Source organism: Ictidomys tridecemlineatus, chromosome 2 (assembly GCF_052094955.1).
Source record: "Ictidomys tridecemlineatus isolate mIctTri1 chromosome 2, mIctTri1.hap1, whole genome shotgun sequence".
NCBI lineage: Eukaryota > Metazoa > Chordata > Mammalia > Rodentia > Sciuridae > Ictidomys > Ictidomys tridecemlineatus.
Genome location: NC_135478.1, coordinates 83,651,973 through 83,678,004, shown reverse-complemented (window position 1 = coordinate 83,678,004; position 26,032 = coordinate 83,651,973). Strand labels below are relative to the sequence as shown.

Genomic DNA, 26,032 nt, shown 5'->3' with positions numbered 1-26,032 from the left:
GACCCACGATGTGGACGGCCACACACAGGGACCGGGAGGCCAGTTAGAAGGCGGATCAGCCTCACTGCGCTTTATTCTCCCCGAGCGGCTGTGTCTCCATCCTGGGGGCGAGCTTCACGGAGCGGGGAGCCTTGTGGACCTTCCCCTTTAAGGTGCCGGGGCCTCCCGCGGTGCTGAGGGTCAGCAGGGGTTGGTAATGTGAAGTGCGAGGGCCCATGCAGGGACCCTGGTCACAGTCCAGGGACACGTCACTGCCTGCTTTACAGAGAGGTGGCCGGGGCTCAGAGGGGAGTCTACAGCCAGCATAGTGGGCCCAGGACGAACCCAGGGGTGAAACTCTGGGGCTGCACGCTGTCCCTGTCCGTCCCCGGGCGGGGAACACAGGAGTCTTGTCACAGGCGGGCCACACGAGGTCAGATGGGAGAGCTGTCCGCACTGGTCTGTGCCCCACAGCAGGGCTCAGGAAGGACCCGCACACAGCAGGTGCTCCTAAGGCGCCTGGGACGGCTGGACATGTGGACAGACGGCTAGAGGTGCAAGGTGGAGGCCTTCAGGGGGGACAGGGCATGGGATAGACGGAGTCCCCAAGGAGGCACGGATGAACAGAGAGGGAAGCAGATGCAGAGAAGAAGAGGGGGACAGAGGTGGCACCACCCACTGTGGGGGTGACAACAGGTCCTTTCTGATGGCTGCACAGGAGGGAGGGACAAAGGGATGGCCGTGAGGAAGGACAGGGGCAGGTGGGCTGGCATGTGAGTGACTGGACGGACAGATGGAGGATGAGCAGGCTGCACGGTGGACGCTGCAGGGCCCAGGCCAGGGAGGGAGGTGCCGCCTGCGACCCAAGCGGCACAGCAGCCACCGCCTCTCTAGTTTAATGGCGGCACAGCCTGCAGTCCGCCTCCCCTGGCCCGAGAGGGGTGGACACCAGGCAGGAGCGCGGGGCTACACTCCCACCTGCATGGGGACAGAGGGCACTCGAGACCCTCCAGCCGCCAGTGGCCAGAAACTTTGGTTTTGTTTCAAGTTTCTATCTTTGAGGAAGCTGTCCAGGGAGCAGGCGAGGGGTGGGAGGCAGGGGCTGTGGCCTGGGGCAGCGACACCAGCCAGAGATGTGCCTAGACCCCAGGGCTGCCCCTCACCAGCCCCAGGCCGCTCAGGAGGCAGGAGGCTGGAGGCTGGGCTGGAACAGGCTTCCCGGCCCAGTAGAGGTCTAGGGCCGCAGCCCAGGACTCTCCCTCAGCTTCAGGTGGACAGAGCACAAGGACAGTCCCCGAGGTGGCAGAGACAGAAGCGGGAGGAAGGGAGGGAGCTGCAGAAAGGAGATGGCACAGGGGCTGCCACCCACTTTGTGGGGACCCTGAGTCTTTCTGAGTCCCTCGGGTCTGTGCCCAGCCCTTGAAAGAGACCCCAGGACAGGAGTGACCCAGACAGCCCCAGCCCAGCTTGGGGGCAGTGGGGCATAGTGGCAGGGATGTGGCAGGTCGGGGGCAGCGGGTGCCTATGGGCCAGCAGGACAGGGGCAGCAGGCGACGGGCTCAGCCCCAGGAGACCTTCAGGGGCGGGAACTTCCAGAGGTCAGGGTGGCCCATGTGCAGCTTGTCACTGAAGGGTGAGGTGCTCCACTGGAAGGGCGGCACCTGGTCCCACGTGGGCCCGCTGGCGGCCAGCAGGCCCAGCACCTTCACCAGGGACATGTTGGTCACCTGGGGGCAGAGCACGTGGCTGAGCCTGGGCGCTGGGCAGCTCCAGCCCCAGCCCCAGCCCCAGCCCCAGCCCGACCCTAACCTTGAGCCTAAATGGGTTGTCACCTCGATCGCAGCCCAGAGCCAAGCCTGACCCCATCCGCTGCTGCCCCCCAGCCTCCACCCCTCCCCAGGCCCGTCCAGCCCCAGGGCCGCACACCTTCACGTCGATGCCCCCGTGCAAGCGCTGGTGCAGGGCCTGGAATGGATAGGAGCCGTTGGCGGGGTTGAGGTCGGAGCGGGCGGAGATGGCGTTCTCCCCGTTGGGCTGGGGGCTGCAGGCCTCACACAGCGAGAGGGGGTCGTGCAGGAAGTTGTTGTACCTGGGGGATAGGTCCCCGCGAGGCCTGGTCTTAAGCCCGCTCCTCCCACTGCCGGCCCCTGGGCTCCTGGGGCCTCGCGCAGCCCCCCACCCCCACCCCCCGGGGAGCCAGGCCTGCCTGGTCTCGTCCCTGGGACTCTGGTGCCTGAGCCACCTGTCTGCATCAGTCCGGGCCCTCTGAGGGTTTGGCAGCCCCAGGGACAGGGTGCCCTGAGGCGGGCGGTCGGGAGGTCTGCCTGCACCTCCCAGTGCCACGCCTGTCCCAGCACCACGCCTGTCCCAGCACAGGTCACGGCCCAGGGCCCAGGCATCTGCAGGCAGCCACAGGCCCAGGTCGGGGCCACCAAATTGCTGCTGGCAAGCACTGTGACCACTGGCCCAGCCCAGCCTGTCCTGAGGTGTGACCCCGGGAGGCTCCCCTGACCCGCCCCTGGCCCACCTCATCAGCCGGATCATAGAGTCCATGTCCCTCACCAGGGACTGGTTCCGCTGGAAGATCTGGGCGCGGGGGTTCTTGTCATAGGAAAACCAGTTCCCGTACTGGGCCACCAGCGCCTGCAGCCCACTGGCATTGAACACTGTCTCAAAGGCCCTGCGGGACAAAGAGAGTCACCATGACTCCAGTGACCGCACGAGGCAGGGCCACGGGCCAGGAGGAGGCAGGCGGTCACTCCAGAGCAGTCATGACGACCCAGGAGCCGGGACCCAGAGGGGACGGCTCTGCTCTGGGTGGCTGGCAGGGTGGCCGGGCTGGGGTGCCACAGTCATGGCTGGGACCCTGGCCCCACCACCCAGTTCTGCAGCCTGCGAGGGCGGGCGCCGTCCCGGAGCCTTGGGTTCTGCACCCCTGAAACCAGAGATGATGGCCCCCAGGCCCGGGGTCACCAGGACCAACCGAAGCAGTGAGTGCTGGGAGTGGCAGCTGTCACCCAGCTTGGGCACACACCTGGGTTGGGCCACCCCACAGCACCCTTTGATGGGTGCCACACAGGGAGTCGGGTACAGCTCACACGCTGCTGACCAGGTCACGTAACTATACCGCAAAGCCCTCAGGACCTGCCTGGTTCCTGCTGTGGCGCTAACACCACTAGGGAGGGGGAGGGCCTGGCCCTGGCGCCTGGGGCGCGGGTAAGCGGAGGAGAGCGGGCGGGGCACCTACGGGATGTTGTAGCTGGCCCAGTAGGTCATTTCGTAGAGGTCCGAGGTCTTGTCAGCCACCACCACCAGGCCCCTGGGCAGGACAGAATGGAGGCCGTCAGGAGGGGTCCCAGAGCAGGCCTGGCTCAGGGCCCTGGCCCCCTGCCTGCAGGGACCAACCTGGCTGCACCAGCCGCCCCTCCCATCTCAGGGACCCCAGCCCTCCCACAAGGCTCGCCACCAGGGCCTCCACCCAGGCGGGGCCTCCACCCAGAGGTACTCACGGGAGCTGCTCCAGGACCGTGAGCACCCTGCCCCCTGGGCTGGTCTGTCCGGGGACAAAGGCCTTGTAGTCCACGATCATCCACTGGTTGTTGTACCTGGAGGGCCCAGCAGGGGACTGAGCGGCCTGGGCCACCCGCCTAGCCCCTGCCCAGCCCCCAGGGGCTACTGGCCCTCACCCTGGCACTGCAGTGAGGCAGGTACCCACAGGCGCTCAGGCCCCTGCTGCTGGCCTACTGGGAACGGCCCTCAGCTACCCGTCAGGACAAAGGCCAGTTCCTCTGCCATGTCTGCACTCCAGGCCACCCACGTGCCCCCTTTCCAGAGCCCTTCCTGCCCTGCTCCCAGGGCCCCTCCCTGAGCCAGGAGCCTGTGGGGGGCGTGTCCTTCCCTTCCTAAGCCTCAGCCTCCCTGGCCTCCAGGTGCAGAACAGGAGAGGCCTCTAGCACCTGCCAGCCCCTAGGTCCCTGGGGTCTGTGGCAGGAGGGCTGTGTCCAGGGTGGGGCCATGGCCCAGAGCCACTCACGTGCCACTGTTGAACCTCTTGAAGACGTCTGTCCAGATGGCTCCGTCCAGGGCCAGGCGGTTGGCCACCAGGTTGCGGATCCACTCCAGCACGCAGCCCTCGGGCTGCACATACTTCCACAGGGCTGCGTTCCTGTTGCCGATGGTGGTCTCCAGCGCCACCTGGGGGGCACAGGGGCCGCCTCAGGGGCAGGGCTGCAGGGACCCTGGCCTTGGGCAATAGCAGTCCCTGGTCTACAGATGCGCAAGACGGGGCCTGAGCCTGGGCAGGGCCTGGGCAGTCCCACAGCTCTGCCCTAGCCAGATCCCCAGCCCTGCTGCTTCTTCCTACCTGCGCTGGGGAGTCAGGCTGGGGAGTCAGGCTGAGGAGCCGGGCCAGCCCAGGAATCCCAAAGTGCTGCTCCTGCGGACCCCTCACCAAGTGGTCAGCTCTCCCTGAGACAGTGCCCCATTCCCAGGCCAGCCTCAGGGAAGGCTGATGGCCTGAGGCCATGAACCTGGACCCAGGCCCAGAGCCCGGGGGGCCGTGCAACAGAGAATCCTCGGCCTGTCTCAGCCCGTTCTGGAGCCAAGGGCAGATGCCCACCCTGCCCCTCTCCAGGGACCCTGCTCCATCTTCTGCTTGTTCTGTAAACAGCGCCTTCTTCTTGGTGGTTAAAAATAAAACTCATGTCGCTATGGAATCCCAGAGACTCAGGAGGCCGAGGTAGGAGGACCTCACGCTTGAGGAAATAAATAAGTAAAAAGGGCTGGGGATGTGGCTCAGGTGGAGCACCCCAGTGCCACTGCCAGGACCAGGACAAAGAAACAGACCACCGCCCTCCAGGCCCTTCCCACACTCAGAGCCGGCCTGGAGGAAGCCAGAAGTCCCCGCCTGCCCTCCCAGGACTGGCACCTGGGCCCCAAGGGTGCCTCAGAAAACTCTCTCCTGGACGGTTGCCCTGGCAATCCAGGCGCGAGCCTTGGCGAGAGGTGCCAGGGACAGATTTCTAAACAGGGCTGGGCGCCAGCCAGGGAGACAGCACAAACAGCTCACCACCAACAACAGCTATTCAGAAACCCGCCGGGCTGCGGGGGCTTCGCCCACAGAGAGCAAGACGAGGGGGGACAAGGACAGTGGGGGTGAACCTCCGCCGGAAAAGCAAACCAGGTCACCAAGGTCAAGGGCATCTCCAGGGTCCCCAGGACCAGAGGCTCCCAAGGACCTGGGTCCCAGGACCAGTGGCTCATGAGGACTGGGCCCCCACACAGTCCAGCCCAGTGCAGGCTTTGGGGACCCACATTTAACAAGCCCTGATGAGGGGCCAGCCAGCAGCACGGGAGGAGGAGCCAGGACCTGGGGCGCAGGCAGGGCTGTAGCCACCCTACCCTCCCGCTCTCACTGGGGCCCAGCCACAGGGCGCAGCTCGGTCACTGGTCACCACATCCAAGCGCACACCTCCTGTCCCAGCTCAGTGGTGAGACACAGTGAGACACACCCCCAGGGAGGGGACACAGGTGGCTGGTGCGACTCACCAGCTGGCTGCCCAGGATGTAGAAGTCGTCACAGGAGAAGATAGTGCCGGGGTAGGATGAGAAGACCATCTGATTCCCAGGAACCAGGAGGGCGTCCTCTGGGGAGAGAGTGGCGGGCGCCAGTCAGGCAGGCCCTGCAGGGACGTAGGTCTCAAGGGGAGCAAGCCGCTCCCACCCAGTCGCTTCTGTCCTTTAGCAAATGAGGAGACTGATATAGAATGCACACGTGGGCTGGGCAGGAGCTCACGGTGGAGGCTCGCCTAGCGCAGGAGGCCTGGGCTCCACCCTAACACCGTAAGAAACTAGTAAGAGCAAGCAGCAAAATCCACCAGTGACAAACATGTTTATGCCTTTCTCTGTGTGTGCACTTTGTTTACTGGCACCTTGCTTTTTAATTGTAAGAGGGTGGCCATTAAGAGGGCCAGACCCAGAAAGGAGATGCTGAGTTTCCCTGGGACAAGTCATTCAGCCTCTCTGAGCCTCAGTTTCCTTCCCTGCAAAATGGGAAGATCCCCCTGCTGCCCCATCCAGGGGGCTGTAAGGATTCAAGTCACAAGCTCAGAGTCCCCATAAGTCAACTGTTAGAAGCAGTACAGGGGTCGACAGGTGGCAACGACCTAGTGTCCACCAGCTGGTGGGTGGGGGAGCCACGGGCCACCCACACCATGGAGTACTACTCAGCCACAAAGAGGACCAGAGCACCAACACCCGCCACAATGTGGCCGAGCCTGGAGACCATCACACTGCGGGAAAGAAGCCAGCCCCAGGAAGGTCACACATGGAGACCGGCTGCCTGGTGGGCATAGGGTCTCCTGCCAGGGGCAAGGAAAATGTTTTGGAAAGGATGGTGCACTTGAAGATGGTTGGGTTTACATTATGATTTTTGCCTCAATAAAAAAATTTCAATAAAAATAAAACTACAACGAGAAGTTTTAAATAAACTGGTTAAGGGCTTAAATAAAGTTCTAGAACACACAAACTAACCTAATAAGAAAGGAGTCAGAACAGTGGCTGCCTTGGGAGGGCAGCGAGGGACAATCTCGGGGACCTGGGGAGCGTCCTGGGCAGTGGAGGGGTCCTATGTGGCTGCAGGAGGCCGCACGGCCACAGGCGTCTGTGCAAACCCAGCCATGCTCCCTCTCCCAGTGCACAGCTACAGTGCGCATCAATGAAGTCACGCCAGGAGTCCAGCCTGGGAGTCACTATCTCCAGTCAGAAGGCAAGCTTGATGAGAACAGTGAGCCCCCTGGGGCCATGCCGTGGCAGACGCCCTCGTGGCCGGTGGTGGAGCTGGTCTGCTGAGTCTGACCCCGTAACCCACATTTTAGGCCCCGCTGCTCGGGCCAGGGCTTGCCCACTCCCACTTCTCGGCTCTGCCCCGCTGGTCCACTCCTGGCGGGCCCAGCTACAGGAGGAGGCGCACAGGCTGTGGGTGCGGGACTACCTGTGGCAGTGTCGGGTCAGCAGACACTTCAGGGCAGTGAAACAGGTATGTACAATGGCCCAGGGGTAGGCATGTGTCCCCAGGCACGTGTCAAGCCCATAAAACTGCCCAATGCCCCGATGAGAACCAATGTATGGATCCCCATCCATCACTGCGACAAACAGCACAGGTGTACGGCCAATTGTGAGGTGGGGGGATGCGGAGCTCCCTAGGGTGTCCACCCGATGCACCCCGGCCTCAGGCTTCTCTTAAACAACCATCTATTAATTTTAGAACAGATACATATACAAAACGCACCCCCACAAGTCCAGCCCTATCCAAACCATACTGTGACCGACCACAGCCTTGGCCCAGGCGGGGGACAGGAGCCCCAGCCCTCATCTGGGGCAGCTGAGCTCACCTCTTGCTCACAGAATAAAGTGAAGCACAACAGAAAATCAAATCACCTTGTTTTCAAATCTAGGAAAGCAAAAAAAAACATAACCACGTGTTCTCAGAACTGAGGGATATTGAAGCGAGCATGTTCTACGAAGTTTTCTGACATTCTATGACTTTAAAGAAATTATTTAAAATTGAACGGGGCTAGCAGGGCACAGTGGTGCCCGCCTGTCATCCTAGGATCTCAGGAGGCTGAGGCAAGAGGATCACAAGTTCAAGGCCAGCCTCAGCACCTTAGCCAGATTCTGTCTCAAAAAATAAAAGGGCTGGGGGTGGGGAGCCCCTGCCTAGTATGAACAGGGCCGTGGCTCAACCTCCAGCACTGAAAAATCAAATAAAAAAAATCCCAAGATGCGCTCTTGGAACTGCCCCTGGTGACCCTGTGTGTATGGCAGGGTCTGCCAAAGCCCTCCTCGTGCGCCCCGCCCCTCGTGCGCCCCGCCCCTCGTGCGCCCCGCCCCTCGTGCGCCCCGCCCCTCGTGCGCCCCGCCCTCGTGCGCCCCGCCCCTCGTGCGCCCCGCCCCTCGTGCGCCCCGCCCCTCCTGCGCCCCGCCCCTCCTGCGCCCCGCCCCTCCTGCGCCCCGCCCCTCCTGCGCCCCGCCCCTCCTGCGCCCCGCCCAGGCAGGTGCTCACGCACACAGAGGCGCCCACCTACCGTGGGGGCCCTCCCGGAACTGGAACGTGTACTTCTTGATGATGCGTAGCATGTGCTGGTAGGAGTTCCAGGTGTTGTGGGCTACCAGGAGGTCACGCTGGCCGGGCAGCAGCTTGATGAGGGCAGAGCAGGACCCTGAGCCAAGGACGGCCCTGGTCCTGGTCTTGTTCAGGGCGGGCTCTAGATCTTCCAGGTCCCCAGAGATCTGCAACAGGCTGAGGAAAGACGGGGCAGGAGGTGAGCAGCCTGATGCGCCCCTCACTGGCCAGCCAAGGCTCTGGAGGTCAGCCGGCCAGCCCGAGGCTGTGAAACGAGAAGGGCCGAGCTGGCGAGGGACCTGTCATCTGTGAGGCGTGCCCTTCCCCACCCTGCGCACCTGAGGGCACTTACAGGAACCCCAGGGGCTTGATGGTGAACTTCCCAGTTGGGAAGGACACACGGCCTTCATAGCTGTCCTCCAGGCCCTTCAGCTGCAGCAAGGTCAGCCGCACCTGGGGGCGAGGATGGGTGCAGGGAGGTGAGGCCCACACCCCTGCAGTGGGGCCAGCCTGGGCTGCAGCCAGAGCAGAAGAGGACAGCCCTGCCCCTCCCTGCCAGGCCCTCTCCTGCCCCCATGAACTGATGATGTCCACACCTGGTGCACCCCACATCACCCCTGCTTAAAAGCCCAACTTAAAAGCCACCTCTTGCAGGAAGCCTCCCATCCCCCATCCCACGGCCACTGTCCCTACTCCAAGCTTAGAGTTGCTGCCTCAGGAAACCTGGCCCCAGCGGCCAAGGTTCCTCTCTGGGCAGCTCTGCCTCAGCACCCCATGATCAAGAGCACCTGTGACCATGAGCACCACAACCACCGGCCTCACGGGACCTGGCATGTGTGAGCACTCCCCAGGCCCTCAGCAAGCACAGGCAAGACGGATGGACGGCGGACAGACAGATGAATGAGGAGAGGACGGATGGATGGATGGACGAGGGCTGAATGGCTGGAGGAGGGAGCATATGGGTGATGGACAGGTGGACAGATGAGAGGTGAGTGGATGGGTGACAGATGCACAGAGAGGTGGGTAAAGTGGAGGGAAGATGAACAGATGGATGGACAGACTGACAGAGGGTCGGGAGCGAAGGGCTGGGGTGGGTGGGTAGGCACAGGAGCCATCCTAGCAGTCCAGCAGGTGGGTGGACACTGAGAAGCTGAGAGAGGGACATGGTGCAAAAGAGGCCCACAGTCTGTGGAAACAGTCCGGATGGACTCGTTACAGAGGGCTGCCCCCTGGCGGTTTTCTAGGGAAGCCACCGTGTACTGACTGTACTGAGGATGTGGCCAGCAGCCAGCAGGGCAGGTGCCCCCTGGCCTTGCCCTCTCCGTGAGCTGCCTGCCCAGCAGCTCTCGGGAAGGAGAAGGTCCCTGTGCCCAGCCTGCCTGGGTGCTCAGCCTCCCCGCCTGCCTCCTCCTGCTGCTGTCACCATCCCCAACACTATCACCCTGCCCAGAGCCTCCTCATGTGAAGGAGAACAAGGTGCTGGCCACGAACCAGGTCTCCACTTCTTTGACGGGAGAAAAGCAGGCTGGGCTGGACAGGGGGCCAGGACAGACAGCAGGCGCACCATCAAGGGAACGACGGAAGGACAGACAGGTAGAGTGGGACAGATGGGGGGACGGGGGCCAGGTAGGGGGGACTCAAAAGGCTGGGTGGGCAGCTGGGCTGGCCCTGGAGCGCAGAGCCTGGCAGGCCCACCTGGTGCCAGTACCCGGAGTCCTGGTCCCACTGCATCTCCCGCTGCATCCACTCGAGGTTGGCCTCCAGGAAGTGCTTGAGCTTCTCGCAGTAGCCGACCTCGTACTCGAAGGGGCCGCAGTAGTTGACCACGGTGTTCATCCAGTGCATGTAGATGAGCTGCGGGGAGCAGGCGCTGAGGGGCCGCAGGCTCCAGCCTAGGGGCCCGTCCTCCCATGGCCCGGCCCTCCGGGGGCTTCAGTGGGCAGAGCCTAGAGCACCTGGGGACCCAGCCATCTGCCTCCTGTTCTGAGCAGCTCCTCTGTCCCCAGCACCGAGGCCACAGTAGGGGACAATGCAGCCCCCTCTTGGCGGATGCTGTGGCGAGCCTCAGGAAGGCCTGGGCTCCCCTGATGGTGGGGACCCTGAACCCGGCGCTGCCTGTCACCCCAGCCGATGCAGCGCTGAGCCCTGGACAGTGAATGACCTGCGGCATACTACAGGAGCTCCACGAGCCAGCCAAGACCAGTCCAGCCAGCCACAGTGACCAGTCCACCCCGCCAACCCCACGGCCGAGGTCTGCCAGCCTTATGGCTCTCGGGTGGCTGGGTGCCCATGGCCATGCTCACAAGCCTGCTCCAACCTCAGGGCTCCGTGAGGAAGGCGCTGTGGCCGCCATCTCTGCTCCTGTGGTCTGGAAGCTGGAGGTCCCCAAGGCTTGACCCCCAGGGGCTGCTGGGGGGTGGAGCCTGCAGGAGGCAGGGCCTAGCGAGAGGCTTAGGTTTCTGGGGAATGTCCTTAAAGGGGACCCCGGGGCCAGGGCTTTCCTCTTCCTTGTCCGCCTCCGGCTTCCAAGTGGGCAACCTGTGCTCACTGCACCTGCCACAGCCCCCAGGCACCTGCCATGGCCCTCAGACCCCTCCTGGGCCAGTCACACTGGGCCTGCCCAGTGGGGGATGGATGCTCTGGCCTCGTAAGCCAGCACATAAACCTTTCTCACCTCTTGCCCACCTAGGCACACTCCACCTCGGAGCCTCCCCTCAGTCCCCCACCACCTGTTAGCTTCATAGTTACCAACTTTAGTATGATTTATTTACTTACTTATTCATTTATTTATGGTACTGAGGATGGAACCCAGGAGTACCATGAGCGACGTCACCAGTCCTTTTTATTTATTTTTAAAATATTTTATTTTTATAATATTTTAGGTGGATATGTGTCTTTATTTTACTTTATGTGGTGCTGAGGGTTGAACCCAGGGCCTCACGCTCTGCCTCTGAGCCCCAGGCCCTAGTATCATTATTTCTGAGAGAAGGACTAAGCTGCTGAGGCTGGCCCGGAACTCGCAACCCTCCTGCCTCAGCCTCCCAAGGCTTGGGAATAACCTGGCCCAGGTGTTCTGCTGCAGTGATGTGCAGCCCGCACGCCCACCTCCTGGCGGAGGCAGCCCAGGTAGGGAGGAGGCACAGGGCTGGTGGCCCAGGGACCTGGCCTGTCACCGTCCCACTGGAACACACCCTGACCCATGTCCTGCTCACCCTGCACGGCCTGGCCAGCACCCCGCCCCTCCCTGTGTCCTTCTGAGCCGTTCTCTGCACGGCCAGCCAACCAACTGTACGTTTCTAAACAGTGAGTGTCATGGTGTGGGCAGTGTCTCCACAAGGCAAGGGGGACAGAGTATGGCAGCGGGCACTCAGAACCGCGGGCTGGGCTCGGATGGCACGGGCCGCTCCTGAGCGACGATCGGTGTCCACTGTATGATCGGGCTGTGGAAATTGGCGCTATGTCACGTATTTCTCTCTAGGTGTCAAAGAATACACAGTGACTCAGCCCCAGGTGACACTGGCTGGGCAGGGTCAGGGCAGCCAGGACCCAGGCCCAGCGTGGCCTTACCTCCTCGGACACGGAGGCCTCCACCACGCCGGCCGCATAGGCCTGCAGGCTGTCATTGTAGCTGCCACTTGTGCCCAGCTCCAGGAAGGCCCACCTGGGGAGGGAAGGTGGGGACACTGGTTGGTGGCAGGGACCCTGCAAAGCTGCCCGCAGCCAGATGCGGCCATGTCCAGCTGTGATTCTAACAGGATGGACAAACAGCTCCTGGCCAACAACAGCCCATCAACTTCCCCGGTGCCCGGCAAGGGTCTCGCCCCGTGGCACTTGTTAAGCCACCGTTCCCTCATGACAACCCCACAGTCCTCAAGACAGGCCGCGTGGCCTCAGCCACCGGGAAGAAAGTAAAACACAGTCACACGGGACTGCGGCAGACACCCTGTGGCCTGGAGCCAGGCATCCCTGGACCTGGGCTCCGTCATGCCGAATGGCTTGCTCTAGCCAATGGGACATGTTGGGCAATGACAGGGTTAGCCTTCAGGAGGATCCCGTGTTTCCACTTGCCCTTTGCTGCCTCTGTCCCTGCCACTGTGGCATACGTCCTGGCCAGCTGGCTCGTTCAAGAAATATGAAACATAAGCAGACCGTGCCTGTAGCACGAAGCAGGTGGCCCCTGACCCGTGGGGGCCAGGGGCTGTTGGCCTAAGCCCTGGGCCTGGGGGCTAGTTTGTTACACAGACTGGTGCCCAGCACTAGCTAGTGCAGAGTACCAGAAGCGGAGGCAGGATGGCTCCAGGCAGGCTGGGTCCTGCTCCTCTGGCTCGCTCTAGGTCACCCAAGAGCCTTGGGAGGAGGCAGGTTCCAGCTAGGAAGATGGGCACAGGGCCCAGCCCCCGGGCACCACCCATGGTGGGTCACTCCCTCTCTGTGCTGAACACTCCTGCAGGCCCACAACCCGGGGTTTCCTTTCCCTCTATTTTGCTGTACTGGGGTCAAAACCCAAGAACCCCACTCCCGAGCCACACCTCCAGCCCCCATTCCCTCATCTAAAATGACTCCTAGCATAACCATGTCACCTTTATAACTAGGGGAACCTCTCTTTCTCTATTTACTTATTTATTGTAGTACTGGGAACTGAGGCACTCTGCCACCGAGCTACAGCCTCAGCCCTTTCTTAAAATTCAGAGACGGCTCAGTCAATTACCCAAGCAGGCCTTGAACTTGGGATCCTCCTGCCTCAGCCTCCCAAGTCCCTGGGATCATAGGCCTGGCCGAGGTGCTGGGGTAGGGGTGCACAGGGTTAAAGGTCCTAAAGAAACTTGAGAAGCCCACGAGACAAGGAGAGCAGAGGACTGGGAGCAGCCGGAGCAGGCGCTGACCAGACCCTCGAGGCCCTGGGCTCCGCCCAAGCACCACAGAACAGAGCGTAAGGGTTCACACAGGACTGTCTCAGGGGAGTTGACTGAAAGGCCACCAGACAGCTCCAGGACAGGAATGGCTAGGAAAACACTCAAAATACCCATGCCCAACACCTTCAGGCAAAGATGAGTGACATTCAGTCCTGGCTCCAAGAAGCTCATGGTGGGGACATGAGAACAGATAAGGACCCCACAGGGGAACTATCACAATCAGGAAAGAAAGACAGTGCTGACCTGGTGCCCTGAGGAGGGGCACTGCCACGTGGAAAGTTAAAAAAAAAAAAAAAAAAAAAAGCCTAAGCTCTGAACGTTCCTGAGGTCACACAGCAAGTAAGTAGCAGAGCAGAGACTGAGATTCTAGAGCTGTGCTCCGAGCCTCTACCTTGGCGGGCAACCGAATCCTGGAGGGGGCATTGTTTGTCGGCTGGTTGGTTTGGGAAGGGGTTTGGCTGTGCTGCTCAGGCCGGCCTCCATCTCTTGGGCTCATGTGATTCTCCTGCCTCAGCCTCTGGAGTTTCCGGGATGAAGGGCACACACCATAGGCTCAGCTCAGAGGGGACACCGTTCTCACCAGAGGAAGCCAAGAAACATGACCCTCAAGGCTGGTGACTCACGTACAATGATGGATAATGACCGAGAGACTCGAGGGACAGGAATGAAGGTTTCACCTTTCAAGGAGGGTGAAGGACAAGAGCTTGGGCTCCTGTCCCCAACTCCTCTGGGTCCCCAGCAGCCCTCCCCCAGCCTCTGGGACAAGGCTCTACCTCCCTAAGCCCTGGTTTCCTCCTCCATGAAATGGTCACAGTGACTCCCACTTCAGAGGACGGTGTGGCACGTGCCAAGAGGGGACACTTGCTCACTAAATGTGTCTCATGGAGAGTGTGTGAGGGTTGGGGAGGCGAGGGCTGAGTGAGCGAGGAAGATCAGGTGCCCAGTGGACCTGCCTCATGAGCCGGGAGGCTGCAGGCCAGGGGGCGTCAGAGCGAGTCACAGAAAACCCCAAAGCCACTCAAGGCAAGCACCTTGGGCAACCTGGGGCCAGGGGCGGCCTCCGCTGACCATGGCCAGAAGCTGCCGCTTCAAGGCAGACTCAGGGCCATAGCACCGCCACCCTGGAGGTGGAAGGGCCCAGGAATTCCGCCTGTGACCAGGTCCTCGCACAGCCCTGCCAGTGGGGACCAGGGAGGGCGGGCCCTGCACACAGTGCTTCTGCCCAAGCCGAGGACAGCCAGCTGCCGACATGTCCCTCACCAGGGCCTGGCCCAGCCCAGCCGTCCACCACGCAGCTGGTTTCCAGGACCCTGCAGCCACTGCCACGTGAGGAGGGAGGACAGTGTCAGATAAAATCAGGGAGAGGGAGGGAACGGGGCTACAGGACACGTGTCCACACCCCTGTGTGCAAACGCGGGTGCAGGTGTGTTGGGGTTCGTGTCTGCAGTGAAGATTCTGGAAAAGGTTCTTCTAGAGAGAACGGAGGCCCACGTTTCCCGTGCCCCGTGCCACCCTTCAAAACTGCGAATATTTTTACCCAGGGAAAAAAATTCAACCTGGGCGAGGAAGGTGGCTGGGGCAGAGCACCCACCCAGGCATGCAGAGCCCCAGGTCCGCCCCGGACTGCAAAAAGAACAGAAAAAATATCTAAAATAAGTACTTTCATAATAATCCCAAAAACATTTAAAAAGAAGGGCAGGCTGGGCAGGAGGATGAGACCCTGTCTCCTGGGCCCCACGGGCCACAACAGGGCATCCGTCACCGCCCTTTGAGGGAGCGACGCTCTCACTTCCTCCTGCCTCTGCTGCAAGGTGACCACTAGTTCCAACTGCGTGGGAGCCACGTGTCCTGAGCCTCAGAAAACCCAAATTGGTGGCATTTGTGCAGCAACCCAGGTGAGAAAGGTGCCCGTCTGTGGCTGAGGAGCCCCTGGGCTGGCTGGGGCCCCACATCCCACTCCAGACCCTTCTCCCAGGACCCCGCAAGGCCAGCACTGCCTCGCCCCCGAGACGAGGCCTCAGTCATGGTCACCACAGACAGTGCCCCCACGGGGACTTGAAATGGACCCTGACGCTGACCCTGAGTCTCTGCCTCCTGCCACCCTGCTCGGTCTTTCCAGCCTCAGCTTCCCCATCTGTGACATGGGACGATGGCAACAGCCTCTGGAATTCCTGGTGGCCCTGGGCCTGTTGACGACTTTCAGAAAGATGACCCGGCCACTGGCCAGGAGAACGTCTGAGCGCTCCAGTAACTGCACGAACTTCCGAAAACCACCCTCCTTCCAGAGAGCACGTCCTTCCTGCTCGCTTTCTTCTCAAACTGCTGATCTTCGTGGATAAACAGAGGCGGAAGCCAACAGGATCGTGTCTGCCTGGTCGTTAGTGCCCTTTGATGACAGGATTCACACATCAGCAGCCCCAATGGCATTCCTTAACCATTTCTCCTTCTGGAAGATCTACGGGCCATACTGACTCTATCTCAGGAGCAGCTAATGTCTCTAAAACAACTCCAGGCTCCAACCAAGGCAGCCTCTAGAGGCTCAGTCGGAAACATCAGCACTGGACACTCATAGCCCTGGGGGGATCCAGTGAGGAGAGGGACATATCAGGCTGGCCGGGCACAGTGGTGCACACCTGCAATTCCAGCCACTCCGAAGGCTGAGACACGAGGATCACACGGTCCAGGGTAGTTCCAGGGCAACTGTCTCAAGATGAAATAAGAAGGGCTGGGGAGGCACTCAGTGGCCGAGAGCCCCTGCGTTCAATCCCCAGTACAGTAGAAAAGCCATGGGACGAGCAGGGGTCCCAAAGGCCTCCTGTGGCCACCTGATGTGCTCCAGCACGCGGGATGCCTCTGGTGGAGTCATCGCTCCCTTGTCACTCACGATGGCACAGGCTGGCCTATCATGACGTTCCAAAGACACCGCTTGTCCACACTCCTGGCTGGCTTTTCTCGCTGGCTGGGGTCCTGGAATGTTGGCTGGTTTGATAGTTTCTTAGCACGTTCACCTCAAGGAGATTTACTCCAAGCAGCCTTGAAGATAAGGCACTGGCTGGGGGGGATGAGATCAGGGAGGAAGGACAGCGAAGGCGGAGGGGGCTGCTGTCTAGGCCCACACCAGAGCCAGCTGCAGCAGACTGCCACCAGCAGCATCTCCAACCTCCAAGCATCGAATCTTAAATGGTTCTAGGCTGCGTGATGGGCACAGGTACAAAGTCAGGCACAAATACAACCGAAAAGGGGGGAATTTACCCTGAAACCCCAGGATCCTGGGAGACAAAATCCCCAGAAAGGGAGGTTCATGCCTGGCCAGGGGGCATCTCTCTCCAAAACAGTGAAATCAGAGATTCTGCGGGCTGGGAGCAGAATGCCCCAGAGGTGTTTCTTTCATCCTGCCCCTGAGTCTCCAGAGGCTGTCTCTAAGGACCTCAGTTTCGTGCCTGTACAATGTCCCCTACACTGCAGCCCCCACTGCTGGCGAACTCGTGATGGAAGGGGCCCCCTGAGGCTGAAGCCTCCTCCATGCTGGGCCGTCCTTCCATGTCTCCTTCCTTCCTGGTATCCAGGCAGAGGTCTGGCATGCCCTCTTGGCTCTACCAAGCAGGCCAATGATGTGTGAGTCATCAGAGAATGGGTCACCAGATCCCAGAGTCACAGTGGCCCCCATGGCTAGCCACAGAGCTCTAGTTCCCTCCACGGACGTCAACTCCATCTGTGTCTCCTCTCCCGGGAGCCCTGCCAGCTCAGCCCCAACAACTCCTGTGTCTGCAGAACCTTCTGGGGGCCACCAGCACAGAGTGTCCTCAGCATCCTGTCTCCCTAACACCTGAAGGGACAGCAGATGCCAGGACACTGGGCGGGTGGGAGGGGGCCATGCCTGCTGTAGGGAGCAGCGTTGTCTGAGCCCTGGGCTGTGGCCAGGTAGGACATACAAAGGGTTCCCTGCGACTCCCCAGAGAACCTGGATCCAGGACCTGGGCCAGCTGACAAGGCTCTGAGGTCCCCATTCCCACCAAATCTGGTTTCCCTTCCAGCACCGTCTGTCCCACTTAGAGAGGGGCCTGCTCACCTCTCTACTGCCCCTAAGGCCAGGCACCAGAAGGAGGAAATACAAACAAGCCCCTGTGCAGGCCTGAGAGGGGCATCACACAACTCCCCAACCAGGGATGGCTTCAGAATCTGGGCCACAGATGGTGACATGGGAGCCCAGACAGGCAGAGGAGCCAGGGGAGAGACCTCAGAGTGCATCCCAGCAACCAGGAGAGCCGTCATGACTGCAAGCACAGCCCCTTAGCTCCACAGTATCTGGCTAAGGACCTCCCGGGACCAGGACACAGCAGGGGGAGGGGCAGAGCCCTAGTGGAGGTCCTATCTGCATCTATGTCACCTGAGGAAACTTCTACTTTCCCAGTGGCATAGAACCAGGCTCCACCCTGCTGTCCTGGTTCTGGAAGGGAGGCAGGGGGCCGGCACCCATGGAGCAAGCCACAGGTAAGCAAGTGTGAGCTAGACAGACCCCTGGAAGCTGCTGCCAAGTTCAAGCCTGGGGACACGGTGCTGGCCTCTGTGGTGGGAACTGAAGTCTGGAGAAAAGAGCTAATCCCTGTGACTCCAGTGGGGACAGGAGTTACTGTATTACCCACCAGCCGTGACTTGCTCCAGATGCAGACACTGTGGCCTCTGGGGGACAAAAGTATTGTCACCACTGGCTGGAGGCAAGTGACTGGCCCCCGTGAGGTGAGGGGTGTTGCACCAGCCCCTCCCAACCGGGGAGCTGGTCCGGAGGGCGATGCTGCAGCCTTAGAGGGAAGAAGTGACTCCCAGGGAGACAGCGGCGCTGTCCCCGCAGGCGGACGGCCCCAGGGACAGGCAGGCCTGGCGCCCGGGGCTGGCCCTGCGCGGGGGCGGGCCAACCCTTACCCGGTCTCGTGGATGGCGTTGGTGAGGTTGGCCCAGGCCACGGCCTCGGGGTGGCGACCGTCCACCAGGCGCAGCTGGCCCGACGCGGAGTCCAGAAGCACCGAGCGGCTGCGGGAGGCGGGTGGTGCCGGTCTATGGTGCTTCCAGCGGTCCCCCGGGACCGGGATCGCGCCCGTCAGGCCGCTCAGGAACAGCCCGACCAGCAAAGCCAGCACCAGGGCCAGCGCCAGGGCCCGCGTCAGCGCCCGGGCTAGGCGGCCGCCGGGGGACCCGTACATCGGGGCCACCCTGACCGCGCGGAGCCCCGCGCCGCAGCCTGGATCACGTGACTGCGCTCCGCGGGGCGGGGCCTGGCCCTCGGTTTCCGGGGAGGGCGGATCCTAGGGTTAGGGGCGGGGCCTGGGTTAGGGGCGGGGCCTGGGGTCAGGGGCTGGGGCCTGGGATCAGAGGCTGGGTCTTGGGGGTTAGGGGCGGGGCCTTGTTGGGGCGGGGCCTGTTGTAAGGGGGCGGAGCAACCCTCAGCTCCCGCCCTCGCTACGCCTCCTTTCTTGTGAAAATGCGGCGTAGCACACTTCCGCCTCAGGGCTTTACTTTGCAAATTTTCAAACCTCAAGAAAAGTTGCAAGGATAAGAAATAGTCTTATACCCGCCACCACTTGCTGATATCTGATCACATCGGATTAACCTCTCTATATATAGTTTCCCTGAATTATTTGAGACTTAATTGAAGACACAGTGACCTGTCAACCCTGCAGGCTGCAACATGCTTTTCCTAATAACAAAGACATTGTCCTACATAATGAGAATACCATTACAGTCGGTCCTCCAGGGAGTCAACCCAAGATATGAAAAAAAGATATGAAAAAAAAGGGGGGGGGGTAGCGCACTCCTGTCATCCCAGCCACTCAGGAGGCTGAGGCAGAAGGATTGCAAGTTCGAGACCAGCCTCAACAACTTAAAGAAACCCCTGCCTCAAAATTAAAAATAAAAAGGGCTAGGGGTGCAGCTCAGTGGTAAGAGAGCCCCTGAGTTCAATCTCCAGTACCCCCCTCCCAAAAAAAAGTGTACTACAGATTACACATGTATCGAATTTTTTTCTCTTGCTATTATTCTCCAAACAATACAATATAGCTATTTATATAGAATTTACATTGTATTAGGTACTACAAATTATATAGAGATAATTTAATATATGAGAAGATATATATTATATGTTATAAACAAATTTGGGGCCATTTTGTATAAGGGATTTGAGCATTGACAGATTTCTGTATGGAAGAAGGGTGTCCTGGAACCAGTCTACCTCGGATACTGAGATACAACTGTAAACACTCAGGAAAATTACCATTAATTTAACACTATTATCTAATGTGGGATCTTTACTCCAGTTTATCCATCTGTCTCCAAAATGCCATTTTTTCCCCTTTTTAAATCCAGGATCACACAATGCAAGAATAAATCCTAATTGATCAGAATCTCAATGTAGAAAACGAAACCATACAGTTAGTTACTCTACAACTTATGTCTGGAAAAAGCTAACTATAAGCCAGGTGCCATGGCACATGTCTGTAATCCCAGTGACTCTGGAAGTTTAGGTAGGAGGATCACAAGTTTGAGGCCAGCCTCAGCAACTTAGTGAGATCCTGTCTCAAAAATAATAACGGTGTGGGGGGGGGTTGGATGGGGGCTGGGGTATAGCTCAGTGGTAAGAGTACCCCTGGGGTCAATATCCAGTACCACATACAAAAAAAAAGCGCTAACTGTGACTCCAAAACCAGATTCGATAAAAGATTGATGCATTTGATTACATAATATTTTTAACTTTTGCATATTAAAAAAAAACTTTATAAGCAAAGTTGAAAGAGAACTGGGAAAAAAAAGGAATACATGTATCATAGAAAAAGGGCTTACATCCCTAATATACGAAGAAGTCTGAACTTTCACGGGGAAAACTGGGACTCCAGCAAAGTGATTTGTTGAAGTCACACAACGGGAAACCGAAGAGCGATTTGAACTCAGTTCGCCAGCAGCGTGGAAGCTGCCCTTTGTGGCCACCAGGGGGCGCACTCTACCGAGTTCCCGACCCTCTTAGTCACTCAACATAAGTGCACCGCCTCCCTCAGATAGGTCCTATGTAGCAGCTGAACCCTGCAGACCGCCCCACTCCAGCGCTCATTCCCTGAGAGTACTGAGCCAAGACGATGTCATCATTGTGTGCTCAGTTTACTCATCTCTAAAAAGGGGCCCCAAACAGGACCTAACTCACAGGACACAGGGAGAATTAAGAGCTTGCACAGTGACGCCCAGTGAATGTTCCTCATCAGTGTCGGTGACTCTAAGAACACTGAATTTGTCTAAGGTCACTGTGCCCAAAATGTGGATGACATTTCTCCTTGGTGTGTTCACACGCCACTGTAGACTAAAGTCACCATCTGGGAGGAAGGGCTTTGGCATTTTTCAATTTCCAGATGGTATGCAGCAGTGGTCAGGCGCAGCAGCGAGCTAAGAATTCCTGGGGGCTTAGGGCTTTCTGGGGGGGTTTGGTCCAGGTTTGGGCTTGTTCTGTTCTGTTTTGCAGGACTGGGGCTGGAACCCAGGAGCGTGCTGCCCCGGGGCTGTATCCTTGACCCTTTGGAATTTTTATTTTGAGACTAGGTCCTGCCACGTTGCTGTCACTGACTTCAAACTTTTGATCCTCCTGCCTCAACCCCCACCCCACCCCCACCCCAGTAGCTGGGATCACAGAAAAAGCCCCAGGAGCGAAGCAGCCCCGGACAAAGGGCACTTAAGGTGAACATCGGCCAATGGTCAAGTCACTTTCTAGAAGGATTATTCTAACCGAGATGCCTCCTAGCAATGCCAGTAAAGAAACTCTCGCAACTGGTGCAGTCTGCAGGAAAGGTCCGGAGCATCCGCCCTGGGGAGGTGTAAGTAGGTGTCCTGTGACTATTCGCAGGAGCTGCCAGGATTGGTGCAAACTTGCCTCGGTTGAAGGTGAGGCTTAGGAACCCTTAAGGAGCCTTCAGCGTCTCTGGGACAGAGGCTAAAACTGAAAGTTCTGACTGTAGCCCGGTGCAGAGGCCCACACGTGTAACCCGAGCCACTTGGGAGGCTGAGGCAGGAGGATCACAAGTTGGAGGCCATCCTGGGCAACTTAGCAAGACCCAGTCTCAAAATAAAAACTACAAAGGGTTAAGGATACAGCCCAGTGGGAGAGAACTTGCCTAGCATGTGCGTGCGAGACCCTGGGTTCCATTCCCAGAACTGCAAAACTAAAAAGTCTTATTTTCTTTCCTCTTTAAGTTCCCCTTCCTGCTTCTGCTTCTGCCATCCCCAGGTTCCTACGTTATTTCTGGGGCAGGCGCCCACACCCTGGGCCTCTGAAGCAAGCATGCTGAGCGTGGAGAGGCCCTGGCCTTACCTCTGAGGGAAGGAGGACGCCCGGCCTGGAGAGTGAGTGGAGACTCAAGTGCCATCTCTCAGACTGGGGTGCAATCCCATCTAGGCCACTTCCCAAAGCGTGCCCTGTGGACAGGCGGCTGCCTCTCCCTGAGGTCAGTCTCCCTTCTCAGTAAAATGAGGTCATTGTTGCCTCCCCCTGAAGGATTGCGATGGCATGGGCGTGCACAGAATAAATGCTACTCTGCAAACAGTTTATTTTGATTGTGGTGGCCTGTGTTCAGAGGACAAGGACAGGCTCGGCCCAGAGTGATGTTGTAGGAAGCAGTCCACCCGATGGGGTTTGAGGGTCCCTTCCCCACGTGCCAGCAAATACAGCTCCCTTCTGTGGCTCTTCTCCTTTGCCTAAGCATTCACTACTGGTGACTTCCTTGGACTGAGTGACAGTCTGTGTTTTCCAAATGTGGTCACACCTCGTCTCACATTCTCTTCCTACCATGCGACTTTGTCCGACCTTGCACGGAGAGGTAGGGTCCATTTCCTCTCCTTGAATCTGGGTGGGCGTGACTGTAGTGCAAGTGACATGATGGGACCATGTCACTTTCACAACTGAGTCATAAAATCCATCAGAGCTTCTTTGTTGTTCTCTGAAACCTTTGCGGGGTCCCCTGTCGGCCAGTCTGCGCCCACCGCCGCCCCCCCCCCCCGCCAGGCCACCATGGACTAAGAGTCCCAGAAATCAGCTCCCACAGAGGATCCTGCAAAAAAACACGGGACTAGATGAAGGAGGACACATCCCCAGGCAGCCCCCGGCCATCTGCCCCAGCCCCAGCCACGGTGACCACACACACAGGAGGCATCTGAGCCAGAACCACTAAGCTGAGCCCTTTGCAAGTTCAGGAGCCTCAGGGACACAGATAACAAAATGTTGTCATGTCAGGTCCCTGTCTCTGGAGGTGGTATGTTACACAGCCCCAGGTGACTTATACAAGCACAGAACCCTTGTCTCCAAGGAAAGGAAATCAACATTGTCCCCAGGGACATCAGTCAGTCCGACTCTTTAATTCTCAGTGGTACATTAATGAGAACAAGAACAAGCTTCCATTTATTGGACTCTCACCCACCAGGCACTGCGGTGTGGGCTTTGCTCTGCGTATAGAATTTCAAAGAGCCCTCCCGGCAGCTCAGTGAGTGAGGGCCCCAAAGTCCTGCTTTTATCTCCGCTTCCAGATGAGGAAACCCAGGCAGAGAGAGGACATGACTTGTTCCCCGTCAAGTGGCTGGCAAATGGCAAAGCTGGGATCTGAAGCTGGGTCCCAGTGACTTCTCTGGCGGCTCCTACCAGGTACCACTGGCCCTTCCCTGCCTGGAAAAGAGGCCCTGACTGTCCACCGTGTGCGGTGAACCAGGGGCTATCTTGCAGGCCTCGTCTGTCTCCTTGCCATGTCCCCAGGTTCCTCTCCTCCCTGGACCTCTCCAGGGGTCTCTCAAGAGACACTCATGCTCCCCCTGCAGGCCCCCAATCCAGTCCAATCCTGGGAGACAGAGAGGTTGTTGTGACCTGCCTAACCAGTTGACCTACCATGGTGACATTGAGGCCTTCCCCTGGCTGGGCGCCTGAATCCCAGGGTCAGAGCCCCTTAGGGGAGGAGGACTTTGGCTTTAAACTCAGCAATTCTGGAGCTACTTCCCCAGGCAGCAGGTGGCAGAGGGGGAGGGGGCCAGCTGACCCCAGAACAAGTTCAGCACTTGATACAGGCATCCATGTGCTTGCTGGCTGCCCAGACATGGGGCCAGGCTGGGCCTGGGCCCTGCCATGAGGGCTTCCCAGAAAATGGGGCACACAGGCACCTAATGGCCACAATGTAGTAATAATGAGATAAGAGTGACAACAGTGTCTTCCATTGAGGGAAGACCCCAGGGGGTAGGCACCACTGTCCTCCCCATTTTACAGGGAAGGAAACTGAGCTCAGAGAGTCTGAGTAGTTCTAGAAGGTCACACGGAAGCCTAGTGCTCTGTGATTCCAAACTCATGTTTGGGACCCCTTCACCCGCCGGGATGGGAATTAGAGGCGAGCACTAGACGTAGGGAGCCCCGAGAGAGTGCGGATGGAGAAGAAAGCACAGGCCAGGGGGGAGCCCTGAAAAAGGGATGCTAGCGAGGGAAATAGGAGCTTGGCCAAGAACCTCACCTCAAGGTAGATGTTTGCAGATAGGTGACTTTTGAGTTGGGCCTGAGTAAGATGGGCTGGACCGGGTGTGGTGGCTGAACACACCCTTGGAATCCCAGTGACTCAGAAAGTGGAGGCTGGAGGATCGGAAGGTAGGAGGCGAGCTTCAGCAGCTTAGTGAGTCCTATCTCAAAAGTAAAAAATAATAACAATAATGGAAAAGTTTGTCAGGGGGAGGAGGACGGGGGTGGCATGGGGCAGCGGCTTGGAGGAGCCCAGATGTGTGGCTGTGTGTAAGGTCTGGGGGTGTTCAGGGAATGGCTAGCCTCTGGCCCAGGGTGCAAGGGGGTGGGGGTTAAGAGGTCAGAAAGGTGGGATGAGCGCTGTCACTACGGAGATGGGACAACAGGAGTGGCCTGTGGGGAGCCCTGCCCCCAGCCGCCTCAGGTCCGGTGCCAGCCCCTGCAGAGCATAAACGGGATGCCAACACAGGGAAACAGGAGCTTCATCAGGAACCTCAAATCTGGGCGGATGTTTGCAGATAGGTGTGGCCTTCCCCACTCGGGATCGTCCCTAGTTCTTCCAATCGCCTTTCATTACCAGGATCCCGCCCTGGGAAGGGAGTCTCCCCGTTCACCCTCTAACTGCTGCCTCCTGCTTCTGCTTTCGCGGTGAAAGCAGAACCAAGGGCTGGGGACGGAAGGGAAAGTGGACAGCGGGATCAGACTCGCTCTTGCCCCCAGCAGCCTGTACCTTTAAGAGTGTGGGCGGGGCAATATGGGGGCGGGGCGGGCCGGAGGGGCGGGGCCGGGCGGGGCCTGGAGGGCGGGGCGAGCGGCCCGGGTAACTCCGGGCGGGGCGCCCTGGCCCGCGGCGCGGGGCGGAAGGTCGGGCGCGCCCCCAAGGGACCCGGAGGCCGCGAGGCCCGACGGGGGGAGGCGCGGAGTGTGCAGATCCCAGGCCCGGCCCGAGGTAAGCGGCGCCGCCCGCCCGCCGCCGGCGGACCCGGCACCCCAACTTCGACTCCTCAGCGCCCGCCCCGAGTGGAACTGGGCAGCAGAGTCCCGAGGGCTCGCGCCCAGAAAGCGCAGTCCCCTCTCCTGTCCTCGTCCCTTCGCACCAGCACTGGACCCGGGGACCCGCCACGGGAGGGGCCCCATCAGTGCTGATTTGGGAAGTGAAAGGAAGTCGGCGGCCAGTAGAGACCAGATACCTGCTGGTCGTCGTGCGCTGGGGACACCAGGGGCGTTGACCGCACGCTCCGCGGGCCAGCATGTGTGTCCATTTTACAGATGAGCCGTCGGAGGCTCCGAGAGAAGTGACCTCCCCAGGCTGCACGGACAGTCCGCCGCAGACACCCAACTGCCAGGCGGGTGTTTTTCCGTCCAGGTCGCTGCCAGGTGGAGAGGCTCCAACTCGTTTTGGAGTCCAGGAGGACAACTCAGCTGGTCAGCAGGTGAGGGAACTCCGTGCCACAGGCGCCCCCTGCGCCCTCAGGTCCCCTTCTCTTCCCCTGGGCCTCCTCCTCCTCCTCCACCTCCTCCTCTTCCTCCTCCTCCCTCCACACTGAGCCACCAAGACATTGAGAAACATCTGTTCAAAGAATCACCAAGAAAAAGAGAAAAAGAAAAGATTGGCATCGACCTTGTTTTTCCTGGTGGCAAAAATAAACAGACTCGCCCTGGCCATGTGGACCAAGTTCTCCCAGTTGAATTTCTTTGAAGGAAAAATGAAGCCCTTATCCAGGGTTGTTAGGGGACAGGCAGGTGCCAGCCCCCAGCCCCCTACCACTGCCAGGAGGCCGGTGGCTTTGAGCAATTGACTTCCCTCTGGGCCTCATTTCCTCACCAGAGGAGCTGATGACTTTGTGGCCGACCACCTTGCCTTGTGACCTTGGGCCGGCTGCAGAATTCCTCTGAGTCCCAAACTCTTAAAGCAGCAAGGGTGATGGCAACTGGATGAGGGAGAAGTGGCCCAGAGGGGGGACAGGACTGACTTCACCGCATCATTTCTCAGTTTGCTCTTTTGTGAAATGGGAATGAGAACAGGGTTTTGACTGAGTGCAGTATTCTGGTAAAAGGCTTAGCGCTCTTGTTTTTGGTCCTGGGTGATTGAAATCAGGGACACTTTATCGCTGAGCTGCATCCCAGCTCTTTTTCTTTTAACTTTAATGTTAATTTTTTTTTTAGTTGTAGTTGGACACAGCACCTTTATTTTATTTATTTATTTTGGTGTGGTGCTGAAGATCGAACCCAGGGCCTCACACGTGCGAAGCAAGCGCTCTGCCGCTGAGCCACGACCCCAGCCCCTTTTTTATTTTAAGACAGGGTCTCACTAAGTATTTATTGATTTATAATAATATTTATTATTGCCGGGTAAGGCTCTGTCTGCAATCCTCCTGCCTCGGCCTCCCCAGTCGCTGGAGTAGCAGTTGTGTGCCACGCACCCTGTGCTCTTGGCTCTTTATAAAACAGAATGACAGATTGCTTAGCAGGCCGTGGGACCCATGGCTGGCCTCTCAGACTGGC

At 59.1% G+C, this 26,032-nt stretch overlaps 1 protein-coding gene and 2 long non-coding RNA genes across 4 annotated transcripts; 1 reads left to right on the top strand and 2 right to left on the bottom strand.

Annotated features, from left to right (window-relative positions):
* Window positions 1–43: 43 nt before the first annotated feature.
* Plbd2 (phospholipase B domain containing 2) lies at window positions 44–18,282 on the bottom strand. Its single transcript, XM_005336839.5, has 12 exons — window positions 17,935–18,282; window positions 11,669–11,762; window positions 9,797–9,955; window positions 8,454–8,554; window positions 8,064–8,278; window positions 5,527–5,624; window positions 4,013–4,173; window positions 3,489–3,584; window positions 3,227–3,298; window positions 2,507–2,659; window positions 1,906–2,068; window positions 44–1,706 (listed from the first exon to the last, which is right to left on the bottom strand). The coding sequence occupies exons 1-12, from the start codon at window positions 18,210–18,212 to the stop codon at window positions 1,539–1,541; spliced, it is 1,758 nt and encodes a 585-aa protein (XP_005336896.2). The 5' UTR covers window positions 18,213–18,282; the 3' UTR covers window positions 44–1,538.
* Window positions 18,283–19,621: 1,339 nt separating this feature from the next.
* Window positions 19,622–21,589, top strand: LOC144375201 (uncharacterized). Its single transcript, XR_013434693.1, has 2 exons — window positions 19,622–20,861; window positions 21,272–21,589. It is a non-coding gene; the product is annotated as an uncharacterized LOC144375201 (long non-coding RNA).
* On the bottom strand, window positions 21,571–25,013 carry LOC144375200 (uncharacterized). 2 transcript variants are annotated; one of them, XR_013434691.1, is made up of 3 exons: window positions 24,718–25,012; window positions 23,526–23,688; window positions 21,571–22,091 (listed from the first exon to the last, which is right to left on the bottom strand). It is a non-coding gene; the product is annotated as an uncharacterized LOC144375200 (long non-coding RNA). The 2 variants fall into 2 exon arrangements; XR_013434692.1 differs by lacking the exon at window positions 21,571–22,091 and adding an exon at window positions 22,362–22,699 and having other exon boundaries at window positions 24,718–25,013.
* Window positions 25,014–26,032: the final 1,019 nt, after the last annotated feature.

Coding starts and splice junctions, on each gene's coding strand:
- Plbd2 (XM_005336839.5), bottom strand. CDS start 18,212: ATGTACGGGTCCCCCGGCGGCCGCCTAGCCCGGGCGCTGACGCGGGCC. Junction 8,279..8,453: donor ATCAAGCCCCTGGGGTTCCT/GTAAGTGCCCTC, acceptor GTCTTTCCTCAG/CCTGTTGCAGATCTCTGGGG. Junction 2,660..3,226: donor TGGGCCAGCTACAACATCCC/GTAGGTGCCCCG, acceptor TTTGTCCCGCAG/GGCCTTTGAGACAGTGTTCA.